At 42.1% G+C, this 13557-nt stretch overlaps 3 protein-coding genes across 3 annotated transcripts; all 3 read left to right on the plus strand.

Annotated features, from left to right (window-relative positions):
- The first annotated feature begins 210 nt into the window (after positions 1–210).
- LOC122129238 (L-rhamnose-binding lectin CSL3-like) lies at positions 211–2439 on the plus strand. The gene is made up of 5 exons (XM_042704230.1): positions 211–411; positions 492–604; positions 737–781; positions 1848–2029; positions 2266–2439. Exons 1-5 carry the CDS (start codon positions 260–262, stop codon positions 2437–2439), a joined length of 666 nt encoding a protein of 221 aa, XP_042560164.1. The 5' UTR covers positions 211–259.
- A 3964-nt stretch (positions 2440–6403) lies between these two features.
- Positions 6404–8914, plus strand: LOC122129239 (L-rhamnose-binding lectin CSL2-like; the record flags this gene model as incomplete). The annotated part of the gene is made up of 5 exons (XM_042704231.1): positions 6404–6449; positions 6873–7008; positions 7261–7333; positions 8432–8664; positions 8821–8914. Coding segments are annotated over exons 1-5 (582 nt in total), but the record flags the coding sequence as incomplete, so codon positions are not given.
- A 1173-nt stretch (positions 8915–10087) lies between these two features.
- Positions 10088–12134, plus strand: LOC122129240 (L-rhamnose-binding lectin CSL2-like; the record flags this gene model as incomplete). Its single annotated transcript, XM_042704232.1, has 3 exons — positions 10088–10385; positions 11739–11977; positions 12129–12134. Coding segments are annotated over 3 exons (543 nt in total), but the record flags the coding sequence as incomplete, so codon positions are not given.
- Positions 12135–13557: the final 1423 nt, after the last annotated feature.

The following is a 13557-nucleotide window of genomic DNA, read 5'->3' on the forward strand; positions in this document are numbered from 1 at the left end:
AGTTACTACTGGTCCCCTTAAGACCTTTACTGGTCCCAGTAACAGTATCACTGGACAAAACTCAACCATGCATGCCAAATCTCTCCATAGCAGCCATTTAAGTATCTCTAGTCTAGATCCACTGGGGACATTCCATCTTAGAGCGAAACCAGCCTAAAGTTTTGAACTCCCCAAAACCAGTGGAATTAAGGGTGTTATCAGTGAATCTTCTTATAGTCGACATATGTACTGCTATCTTTTCCTTCTGTTACAAATTCTGATGTCTTCCTCTTCAGGTTCCAATGTAATCCGTATCCACACTGCCAGTTACGGGCGAACAGATAAAACCACCTGCTCTGCTGGACGCCCTGCGAATCAACTCAGCAGGACCGACTGCTCTGCATCTACAACGCTCCCTATAGTAAGGGAGAGGTGAGTTAAGGACATGTGACCTCATGTTTCATCAACAGCAAACCAGTTTTACATTTTGCCTCTTTGTCTTTGCTGTAAAGATGTGAAGGAAGGACGACATGCCTTCTGAAGGCCTTAAACAGCATCTTCTCTGATCCGTGTGGTGGCATCTACAAGTACCTCAACATCTCCTACAGCTGTGTTCCTCCAAACAGTAAGGAACCGGAGCATCCCATCACCACAAGCTTGCACTATAATTGCAACATGTTGATTGTAACACAGATGATGAATGTGGTTTTTAAGATGTTACCCAGAATTAACATCCACTGCCCTTTCTTTCAAACAGAGTCCAGCCAAACATGTGAAAGCCTCCATGGCGAACTGGACTGTGGTGTGTATTCCCTCACATTGTTTCCTACGAGACTTTTTTTATATGCTGCACTTGCAAAATGTCCTACAGAGCTTGGCAGTCAGAATCTTTACCACTGGCCTGTATAAGAGTTCCTCTCGTCTCCACAGCAATGTCAGTGCATTTGTAAGGACATTGCTGGAAACAGCAGAGGTTCAGTTTTGGCCAGTGTCGTAATCTAGACATGTTGGTTCCCCTTGATGAAACGTTCCGTTGTTCTCATAAAAGAATGCAGTAGTACCAAGAGTAACAGCCTTCTTCTTAAATAGTCATACGAGCTACAACTGTGCACATAGTCCATGTAAATCACTGCCGGGGTAGGGCCTGATAGAAATAACTTCACCAATTTGGCACAGTTTAGCAGACATCAAATGACATGAATTTGTAGAACAGTTAGACATTTTGTAGATGGTACGAATAAATATCTGAAATTAATATCGCACTTTGTTGTTTTCCTTGGCTTGTTTGAAAACAAAAAAGAGATTCCCCCTGAGTTACTTTGGGCCTAAATTACAAGATATTAACAAAGTCGACAAGAGTTTGCATACCCATCATTTGTAAAAGCAAACAAGATACCCAAACGCAATGCTTTCCAATTTAAATGAACAACGTTACTAAACAGCTGTGTAGCTAATACTTAGCTAGCAAACCTCAGTTGACAGCACGGACAGGCTAAACCATTTGAAGAAGGAAACTAAAGTTTAGCTGAGTAATATCAGGTAGCCAACGTTAAAAAGGCCAGGAAAATCCCTTAACTGTGATGTCTTCCCGGGTCACGCTGTAGTTAGCCACGTCAGGATCTCTCACGCCACTCCATCTGGGGGCATCCCAAGTGAACCCGAGACCACTCTTCAATTCGACTGCCACTAAAAGCAAGCATCTTTGTCAACTGACATAAATTGTCAAATACTACAACTCCGACCTGTGCATATCGCTGACTGAGGCTGTTGATTGGAGACCAATGCCAGTAAAACATCCTTGTTGTTGATACATCAACTGCAATCTTTTGCTTACCTGTCAAAATATAACGTCTGTCCTTCCAACCCAGGTTCAAACGTAATTCACATCCACAAAGCTAATTACGGCCGGACAGATAAAACGACCTGCTCTTCTGGACGACCTGCAAATCAGCTCAGCAATACCAACTGCTACGCTCCCACAACACTCCCCATAATAAGGAATCGGTCAGTAAATGACATTAAAAAGACACAAGTTCTGCTGTGTAAAGGGGTTTCTGTGTAAAAATCTCTGCTCTCCCTTGTACGTCGCTTTGGACAAAAGCGTCTGCTAAATGACTAAATGTAAATGTAAAAAGTGAAGACAAGATGTCACGTCTGGTGAAAGTCTAAACCAGCATCTTTTCCAGTCCGTTTCCTTAAACCTACAAGTACCTGCTATGAATGACTGGGTTGTTTTGTCAAGAACACATGTAGCCCCTTTTTCTTTCCCCGTTAAGATGTGAAGGAAGAACGACATGCCTTCTGAAGGCCTCAAACAGCATCTTCTCTGATCCGTGTTTTGGCACCTACAAGTACCTCGACATCTCCTACAGCTGTGTTCCTCCAAGTAAAGAACCGGAGCATCCCATCACCACAATCTTACACTACACTCCAAACACGTTCAGTCTAACTTTAATTTGAACAATTCTATAAGACGATAAATTCTTCTAGGCAAAATCTGCTTTTGTTTCTTTCCAACAGAGTCCGGCCAGACATGTGAAGGGCATCAAAGAAAACTGGAATGTGGTGTGTATTCCCTCAAGTCTTTTTTTAGATCACATTCCTTATATGACGAGCATGCACACTGATCTATAAAGCTTGACAGTAAGCATAGTTACTACTGGTCCCCTTAAGACCTTTACTGGTCCCAGTAACAGTATCACTGGACAAAACTCAACCATGCATGCCAAATCTCTCCATAGCAGCCATTTAAGGTCCTCTAGTCTAGATCCACTGGGGACATTCCATCTTAGAGCGAAACCAGCCTTAAGTTTTGAACTCCCCAAAACCAGTGGAATTAAGGGTGTCATCAGTAATTCTTCTTATAGTCGACATATGTACTGCTATCTTTTCCTTCTGTTACAAATTCTGATGTCTTCCTCTTCAGGTTCCAATGTAATCCGTATCCACACTGCCAGTTACGGGCGAACAGATAAAACCACCTGCTCTGCTGGACGCCCTGCGAATCAACTCAGCAGGACCGACTGCTCTGCATCTACAACGCTCCCTATAGTAAGGGAGAGGTGAGTTAAGGACATGTGATCTCATGTTTCATCAACAGCAAACCAGTTTTACATTTTGCCTCTTTGTCTTTGCTGTAAAGATGTGAAGGAAGGACGACATGCCTTCTGAAGGCCTTAAACAGCATCTTCTCTGATCCGTGTGGTGGCATCTACAAGTACCTCGACATCTCCTACAGCTGTGTTCCTCTAAGTAAGGAACCGGAGCATCTCATCACCACAATCTTGCACTGTAAATGCAACATGTTCATTGTAACACAGATGATGAGTGGTTTTTGAGATGCTACCCAGAGTTAACATCCACTGTCCTTTCTTTCAAACAGAGTCCAGCCAAACATGTGAAAGCCTCCATGGCGAACTGGACTGTGGTGTGTATTCCCTCACATTGTTTCCTACAAGACTTTCTTTATATGCTGCACTTGCAAAATGTCCTACAGAGCTTGGCAGTCAGAATCTTTACCACTGGCCTGCATAAGAGTTCCTCTCGTCTCCACAGCAATGTCAGTGCATTTGTAAGGACATTGCTGGAAACAGCAGAGGTTCAGTTTTGGCCAGCGCTCGTAATCTAGACATGTTGGTTCCCCTTGATGAAACGTTCCGTTGTTCTCATAAAAGAATGCAGTAGTCACAAGAGTAACAGCCTTCTTCTTAAATAGTCATACGAGCTACAACTGTGCACATAGTCCATGTAAATCACTGCCGGGGTAGGGCCTGATAGAAATAACTTCACCAATTTGGCACAGTTTAGCAGAGATCAAATGACATGGATTTTTAGAACAGTTAGACATTTTGTAGATGGTACGAATAAATATCTGAAATTAATATCGCACTTTGTTGTTTTCCTTAGCTTGTTTGACGACACAAGAGAGATTCCCCCCGAGTTACTTTGGGCCTAAGTTAGAAGACATTTTCACAGTCGACAAGAGTTTTCATACCCCACTTGAAATGACCAATGCTACTAAACAGCTGTGTAGCTAGTACTTAGCTAGCAAGCTTCAGTAAACGCTAAGTTAAGTTAAGCTGAGTAATCTCAGGTAGCCAACATTTAAAAGGCCAGGAAAATCCCTTAACTGTGATGTCTTCCCGGGTCACGCTGTAGTTAGCCACGTCAGGATCTCTCACGCCACTCCATCTGGGGGCATCCCAAGTGAACCCGAGACAACTCTTCAATTCGACTGCCACTAAAAGCAAGCATCTTCGTCAACTGACATAAATTGTCAAATACTACAACTCTGACCTGTGCATTTCCCTGACTGGGGCTGTTGATTGGAGACCAGTGGCAGTAAAACATCCTTGTTGTCGATACATCAACTGCAATCTTTTACCTGCTTGTCAAAATATAACGTCTGTCCTTCCAACCCAGGTTCAAACGTAATCCACATCAACAAAGCTAATTACGGCCGGACAGATAAAACTACCTGCTCTTCTGGACGACCTGCAAATCAGCTCAGCAATACCAACTGCTACGCTCCCACAACACTCCCCATAATAAGGGATCGGTCAGTACATGACATTAAAAAGCCACAAGTTCTGCTGTTTAAATGGGTTACTTTGTATTCATCCAGTCCGTTTCCTTAAACCTACAAGCACCTTCCTTGAATGACTGTGGTGTTTTGTCAAGAACACATGTAACCCTTTTTTTCTTACCCGTAAAGATGTGAAGGAAGAACAACATGCGCGGTGCAGGCCTCACACCTTATCTTCTCTGATCCGTGTGGTGGCATCTACAAGTACCTCGACATCTCCTACAGCTGTGTTCCTCCAAGTAAGGAACCGGAGCATCTCATCACCACAATCTTGCACTATAAATGCAACATGTTGATTGTAACACAGATGATGAATGTGGTTTTTAAGATGTTAACCAGAGTTAACATCCACTGTCCTTTCTTTCAGAGTCCAGCCAAATATGTCATAGCCTCCATGGCGAACTGGACTGTGGTGTGTATTCCCTCACATTGTTTCCTACAAGACTTTCTTTATATGCTGCACTTGCAAAATGTCCTACAGAGCTTGGCAGTCAGAATCTTTACCACTGGCCTGTATAAGAGTTCCTCTCGTCTCCACAGCAATGTCAGTGCATTTGTAAGGACATTGCTGGAAACAGCAGAGGTTCAGTTTTGGCCAGTGTCGTAATCTAGACATGTTGGTTCCCCTTGATGAAACGTTCCGTTGTTCTCATAAAAGAATGCAGTAGTAACAAGAGTAACAGCCTTCTTCTTAACACTTCCAGACCCAAGGCTTTTTTTTTACTATGTTAGGTAGTCTGCCATGCCTGATATTTTTGTATATTTCACCTAACTAAAAACCATGAGGCAAAAGTGGCATTTATGATTATATTCTAGAACACCTCAGCAATAATAAAATGAGAGTAAAAGGAATGTAGTAAAAAACGTTTTTTATTAAAATGAAATCTAAAGACACTAAAATTAAATCTAGTTTTAGAGGTGCCCAGACTTTGTACAAAAGCACATTGTTAATATTTTGGAAGTTTTCTTCTTTACTCTGAGCCCTGTAAACATAGGTGTTTGCCCCACATAGGTGAGTTTATCATTCAGAAAGTGTGTGTGGTTTCAATACTCATTTTAAGTAATATACAATGTAACACTTTCCTTCACTTAGACCACTATGCATATTGATGAGAAAGGTGTGAACATTCTGGGACACCTCGGTCAAGAACAATGGCCATGACGTAATGGGCCTGGAATGTCTTTGTTCCTACAGGTTTACTTGACACATCACGACCCAATAGTGATCACTGAATTACCATCTCCTTATCATATGAATAGTTGTCATTTGCTAATGGGAGGGTCGAAACCTCACTCAGAGGCTGAAATTTGCAAGGGATTCGTAATATTGTCCTTACAAAGTGATTATTTATATTTTAGTTTCAAACTTTACATATTTTAAAAGAAAAGGGTTTGAGGTTGCTGTGGGTGTTAGTTTTATGTTTCTAGGACAAAAACTCGCAGAGATTTTTAAATATATTAATCAAAATACCAAAAAGTCCCCCACGGGGCCCCGTGGGGCTTGAAGAGTTAAATAGTCATACGAGCTACAACTGTGCACATAGTCCATGTAAATCACTGCCGGGGTAGGGCCTGATAGAAATAACTTCACCAATTTGGCACAGTTTAGCAGAGATCAAATGACATGGATTTGTAGAACAGTTAGACATTTTGTAGATGGTACGAATAAATATCTGAAATTAATATCGCACTTTGTTGTTTTCCTTAGCTTGTTTGACGACACAAGAGAGATTCCCCCCGAGTTACTTTGGGCCTAAGTTAGAAGACATTTTCACAGTCGACAAGAGTTTTCATACCCGTCATTTGAAAAGAAAAATTATAATTAAACAAGATACAAAAATGCGATACTTTCCACTTGAAATGACCAATGTTACTAAACAGCTGTGTAGCTAGTACTTAGCTAGCAAGCTTCAGTAAACGCTCACAGACAGGCAAAACCATTTGAAGAAGGAAACTAAAGTTAAGCTGAGTAATCTCAGGTAGCCAACATTTAAAAGGCCAGGAAAATCCCTTAACTGTGATGTCTTCCCGGGTCACGCTGTAGTTAGCCACGTCAGGATCTCTCACGCCACTCCATCTGGTGGCATCCCAAGTGAACCCGAGACCACTCTTCAATTCGACTGCCACTAAAAGCAAGCATCTTCGTCAACTGACAAAAATTGTCAAATACTACAACTCTGACCTGTGCATTTCCCTGACTGGGGCTGTTGATTGGAGACCAGTGGCAGTAAAACATCCTTGTTGTTGATACATCAACTGCAATCTTTTGCTTACTTGTCAAAATATAACGTCTGTCCTTCCAACCCAGGTTCAAACGTAATCCACATCCACGAAGCTAATTACGGCCGGACAGATAAAACTACCTGCTCTTCTGGACGACCTGCAAATCAGCTCAGCAATACCAACTGCTACGCTCCCATAACACTCCCCATAATAAGGGATCGGTCAGTACATGACATTAAAAAGACACAAGTTCTGCTGTTTAAATGGGTTACTTTGTATTCATCCAGTCCGTTTACTTAAACCTACAAGCACCTTCCTTGAATGACTGTGGTGTTTTGTCAAGAACACATGTAACCCTTTTTTTCTTACCCGTAAAGATGTGAAGGAAAAACAACATGCGCGGTGCAGGCCTCACACCTTATCTTCTCTGATCCGTGTGGTGGCATCTACAAGTACCTCGACATCTCCTACAGCTGTGTTCCTCCAAGTAAGGAACCGGAGCATCTCATCACCACAATCTTGCACTATGAATGCAACATGTTGATTGTAACACAGATGATGAATGTGGTTTTTAAGATGTTAACCAGAGTTAACATCCACTGTCCTTTCTTTCAGAGTCCAGCCAAATATGTCATAGCCTCCATGGCGAACTGGACTGTGGTGTGTATTCCCTCACATTGTTTCCTACAAGACTTTCTTTATATGTTGCACTTGCAAAATGTCCTACAGAGCTTGGCAGTCAGAATCTTTACCACTGGCCTGTATAAGAGTTCCTCTCGTCTCCACAGCAATGTCAGTGCATTTGTAAGGACATTGCTGGAAACAGCAGAGGTTCAGTTTTGGCCAGTGTCGTAATCTAGACATGTTGGTTCCCCTTGATGAAACGTTCCGTTGTTCTCATAAAAGAATGCAGTAGTCACAAGAGTAACAGCCTTCTTCTTAAATAGTCATACGAGCTACAACTGTGCACATAGTCCATGTAAATCACTGCCGGGGTAGGGCCTGATAGAAATAACTTCACCAATTTGGCACAGTTTAGCAGAGATCAAATGACATGGATTTTTAGAACAGTTAGACATTTTGTAGATGGTACGAATAAATATCTGAAATTAATATTGCACTTTGTTGTTTTCCTTAGCTTGTTTGACGACACAAGAGAGATTCCCCCCGAGTTACTTTGGGCCTAAGTTAGAAGACATTTTCACAGTCGACAAGAGTTTTCATACCCGTCATTTGAAAAGAAAAATTATAATAATTAAACAAGATACAAAAATGCGATACTTTCCACTTGAAATGACCAATGCTACTAAACAGCTGTGTAGCTAGTACTTAGCTAGCAAGCTTCAGTAAACGCTCACAGACAGGCAAAACCATTTGAAGAAGGAAACTAAAGTTAAGCTGAGTAATCTCAGGTAGCCAACATTTAAAAGGCCAGGAAAATCCCTTAACTGTGATGTCTTTCCGGGTCACGCTGTAGTTAGCCACGTCAGGATCTCTCACGCCACTCCATCTGGGGGCATCCCAAGTGAACCCGAGACCACTCTTCAATTCGACTGTCACTAAAAGCAAGCATCTTCGTCAACTGACATAAATTGTCAAATACTACAACTCTGACCTGTGCATTTTCCTGACTGGGGATGTTGATTGGAGACCAGTGGCAGTAAAACATCCTTGTTGTCGATACATCAACTGCAATCTTTTACCTGCTTGTCAAAATATAACGTCTGTCCTTCCAACCCAGGTTCAAACGTAATCCACATCCACAAAGCTAATTACGGCCGGACAGATAAAACTACCTGCTCTTCTGGACGACCTGCAAATCAGCTCAGCAATACCAACTGCTACGCTCCCACAACACTCCCCATAATAAGGGATCGGTCAGTACATGACATTAAAAAGCCACAAGTTCTGCTGTTTAAATGGGTTACTTTGTATTCATCCAGTCCGTTTCCTTAAACCTACAAGCACCTTCCTTGAATGACTGTGGTGTTTTGTCAAGAACACATGTAACCCTTTTTTTCTTACCTGTAAAGATGTGAAGGAAAAACAACATGCGCGGTGCAGGCCTCACACCTTATCTTCTCTGATCCGTGTGGTGGCATCTACAAGTACCTCGACATCTCCTACAGCTGTGTTCCTCCAAGTAAGGAACCGGAGCATCTCATCACCACAATCTTGCACTATAAATGCAACATGTTGATTGTAACACAGATGATGAATGTGGTTTTTAAGATGTTAACCAGAGTTAACATCCACTGTCCTTTCTTTCAGAGTCCAGCCAAATATGTCATAGCCTCCATGGCGAACTGGACTGTGGTGTGTATTCCCTCACATTGTTTCCTACAAGACTTTCTTTATATGCTGCACTTGCAAAATGTCCTACAGAGCTTGGCAGTCAGAATCTTTACCACTGGCCTGTATAAGAGTTCCTCTCGTCTCCACAGCAATGTCAGTGCATTTGTAAGGACATTGCTGGAAACAGCAGAGGTTCAGTTTTGGCCAGTGTCGTAATCTAGACATGTTGGTTCCCCTTGATGAAACGTTCCGTTGTTCTCATAAAAGAATGCAGTAGTCACAAGAGTAACAGCCTTCTTCTTAAATAGTCATACGAGCTACAACTGTGCACATAGTCCATGTAAATCACTGCCGGGGTAGGGCCTGATAGAAATAACTTCACCAATTTGGCACAGTTTAGCAGAGATCAAATGACATGGATTTTTAGAACAGTTAGACATTTTGTAGATGGTACGAATAAATATCTGAAATTAATATCGCACTTTGTTGTTTTCCTTAGCTTGTTTGATGACACAAGAGAGATTCCCCCCAAGTTACTTTGGGCCTAAGTTAGAAGACATTTTCACAGTCGACAAGAGTTTTCATACCCGTCATTTGAAAAGAAAAATTATAATAATTAAACAAGATACAAAAATGCGATACTTTCCACTTGAAATGACCAATGCTACTAAACAGCTGTGTAGCTAGTACTTAGCTAGCAAGCTTCAGTAAACGCTCACAGACAGGCAAAACCATTTGAAGAAGGAAACTAAAGTTAAGCTGAGTAATCTCAGGTAGCCAACATTTAAAAGGCCAGGAAAATCCCTTAACTGTGATGTCTTCCCGGATCACGCTGTAGTTAGCCACGTCAGGATCTCTCACGCCACTCCATCTGGGGGCATCCCAAGTGAACCCGAGACCACTCTTCAATTCGACTGTCACTAAAAGCAAGCATCTTCGTCAACTGACATAAATTGTCAAATACTACAACTCTGACCTGTGCATTTCCCTGACTGGGGCTGTTGATTGGAGACCAGTGGCAGTAAAACATCCTTGTTGTTGATACATCAACTGCAATCTTTTGCTTACTTGTCAAAATATAACGTCTGTCCTTCCAACCCAGGTTCAAACGTAATCCACATCCACAAAGCTAATTACGGCCGGACAGATAAAACTACCTGCTCTTCTGGACGACCTGCAAATCAGCTCAGCAATACCAACTGCTACGCTCCCACAACACTCCCCATAATAAGGGATCGGTCAGTACATGACATTAAAAAGACACAAGTTCTGCTGTTTAAATGGGTTACTTTGTATTCATCCAGTCCGTTTCCTTAAACCTACAAGCACCTTCCTTGAATGACTGTGGTGTTTTGTCAAGAACACATGTAACCCTTTTTTTCTTACCCGTAAAGATGTGAAGGAAAAACAACATGCGCGGTGCAGGCCTCACACCTTATCTTCTCTGATCCGTGTGGTGGCATCTACAAGTACCTCGACATCTCCTACAGCTGTGTTCCTCCAAGTAAGGAACCGGAGCATCTCATTACCACAATCTTGCACTATAAATGCAACATGTTGATTGTAACACAGATGATGAATGTGGTTTTTAAGATGTTAACCAGAGTTAACATCCACTGTCCTTTCTTTCAGAGTCCAGCCAAACATGCGAAAGCCTCCATGGCGAACTGGACTGTGGTGTGTATTCCCTCACATTGTTTCCTACAAGACTTTCTTTATATGCTGCACTTGCAAAATGTCCTACAGAGCTTGGCAGTCAGAATCTTTACCACTGGCCTGTATAAGAGTTCCTCTCGTCTCCACAGCAATGTCAGTGCATTTGTAAGGACATTGCTGGAAACAGCAGAGGTTCAGTTTTGGCCAGTGTCGTAATCTAGACATGTTGGTTCCCCTTGATGAAACGTTCCGTTGTTCTCATAAAAGAATGCAGTAGTAACAAGAGTAACAGCCTTCTTCTTAAATAGTCATATGAGCTACAACTGTGCACATAGTCCATGTAAATCACTGCCGGGGTAGGGCCTGATAGAAATAACTTCACCAATTTGGCACAGTTTAGCAGAGATCAAATGACATGGATTTTTAGAACAGTTAGACATTTTGTAGATGGTACGAATAAATATCTGAAATTAATATCGCACTTTGTTGTTTTCCTTAGCTTGTTTGACGACACAAGAGAGATTCCCCCCAAGTTACTTTGGGCCTAAGTTAGAAGACATTTTCACAGTCGACAAGAGTTTTCATACCCGTCATTTGAAAAGAAAAATTATAATTAAACAAGATACAAAACTGCGATACTTTCCACTTGAAATGACCAATGCTACTAAACAGCTGTGTAGCTAGTACATAGTTAGCAAGCTTCAGTAAACGCTCACAGACAGGCAAAACCATTTGAAGAAGGAAACTAAAGTTAAGCTGAGTAATCTCAGGTAGCCAACATTTAAAAGGCCAGGAAAATCCCTTAACTGTGATGTCTTCCCGGGTCACGCTGTAGTTAGCCACGTCAGGATCTCTCACGCCACTCCATCTGGGGGCATCCCAAGTGAACCCGAGACCACTCTTCAATTCGACTGCCACTAAAAGCAAGCATCTTCGTCAACTGACATAAATTGTCAAATACTACAACTCTGACCTGTGCATTTCCCTGACTGGGGCTGTTGATTGGAGACCAGTGGCAGTAAAACATCCTTGTTGTCGATACATCAACTGCAATCTTTTACCTGCTTGTCAAAATATAACGTCTGTCCTTCCAACCCAGGTTCAAACGTAATCCACATCCACAAAGCTAATTACGGCCGGACAGATAAAACTACCTGCTCTTCTGGACGACCTGCAAATCAGCTCAGCAATACCAACTGCTACGCTCCCACAACACTCCCCATAATAAGGGATCGGTCAGTACATGACATTAAAAAGCCACAAGTTCTGCTGTTTAAATGGGTTACTTTGTATTCATCCAGTCCGTTTCCTTAAACCTACAAGCACCTTCCTTGAATGACTGTGGTGTTTTGTCAAGAACACATGTAACCCTTTTTTCTTACCCGTAAAGATGTGAAGGAAAAACAACATGCGCGGTGCAGGCCTCACACCTTATCTTCTCTGATCCGTGTGGTGGCATCTACAAGTACCTCGACATCTCCTACAGCTGTGTTCCTCCAAGTAAGGAACCGGAGCATCTCATCACCACAATCTTGCACTATAAATGCAACATGTTGATTGTAACACAGATGATGAATGTGGTTTTTAAGATGTTAACCAGAGTTAACATCCACTGTCCTTTCTTTCAGAGTCCAGCCAAATATGTCATAGCCTCCATGGCGAACTGGACTGTGGTGTGTATTCCCTCACATTGTTTCCTACAAGACTTTCTTTATATGCTGCACTTGCAAAATGTCCTACAGAGCTTGGCAGTCAGAATCTTTACCACTGGCCTGTATAAGAGTTCCTCTCGTCTCCACAGCAATGTCAGTGCATTTGTAAGGACATTGCTGGAAACAGCAGAGGTTCAGTTTTGGCCAGCGTCGTAATCTAGACATGTTGGTTCCCCTTGATGAAACGTTCCGTTGTTCTCATAAAAGAATGCAGTAGTAACAAGAGTAACAGCCTTCTTCTTAAATAGTCATACGAGCTACAACTGTGCACATAGTCCATGTAAATCACTGCCGGGGTAGGCTCTGATAGAAATAACTTCACCAATTTGGCACAGTTTAGCAGAGATCAAATGACATGGATTTGTAGAACAGTTAGACATTTTGTAGATGGTACGAATAAATATCTGAAATTAATATCGCACTTTGTTGTTTTCCTTAGCTTGTTTGACGACACAAGAGAGATTCCCCCCGAGTTACTTTGGGCCTAAGTTAGAAGACATTTTCACAGTCGACAAGAGTTTTCATACCCGTCATTTGAAAAGAAAAATTATAAATTAAACAAGATACAAAAATGCGATACTTTCCACTTGAAATGACCAATGTTACTAAACAGCTGTGTAGCTAGTACTTAGCTAGCAAGCTTCAGTAAACGCTCACAGACAGGCAAAACCATTTGAAGAAGGAAACTAAAGTTAAGCTGAGTAATCTCAGGTAGCCAACATTTAAAAGGCCAGGAAAATCCCTTAACTGTGATGTCTTCCCGGGTCACGCTGTAGTTAGCCACGTCAGGATCTCTCACGCCACTCCATCTGGGGGCATCCCAAGTGAACCCGAGACCACTCTTCAATTCGACTGTCACTAAAGCAAGCATCTTCGTCAACTGACATAAATTGTCAAATACTACAACTCTGACCTGTGCATTTCCCTGCTGGGGCTGTTGATTGGAGACCAGTGGCAGTAAAACATCCTTGTTGTCGATACATCAACTGCAATCTTTTACCTGCTTGTCAAAATATAACGTCTGTCCTTCCAACCCAGGTTCAAACGTAATCCACATCCACAAAGCAATTACGGCCGACAGATAAAACTACCTGCTCTTCTGGACGA

This window comes from Clupea harengus, unplaced genomic scaffold (genome assembly GCF_900700415.2).
Source record: "Clupea harengus unplaced genomic scaffold, Ch_v2.0.2, whole genome shotgun sequence".
NCBI lineage: Eukaryota > Metazoa > Chordata > Actinopteri > Clupeiformes > Clupeidae > Clupea > Clupea harengus.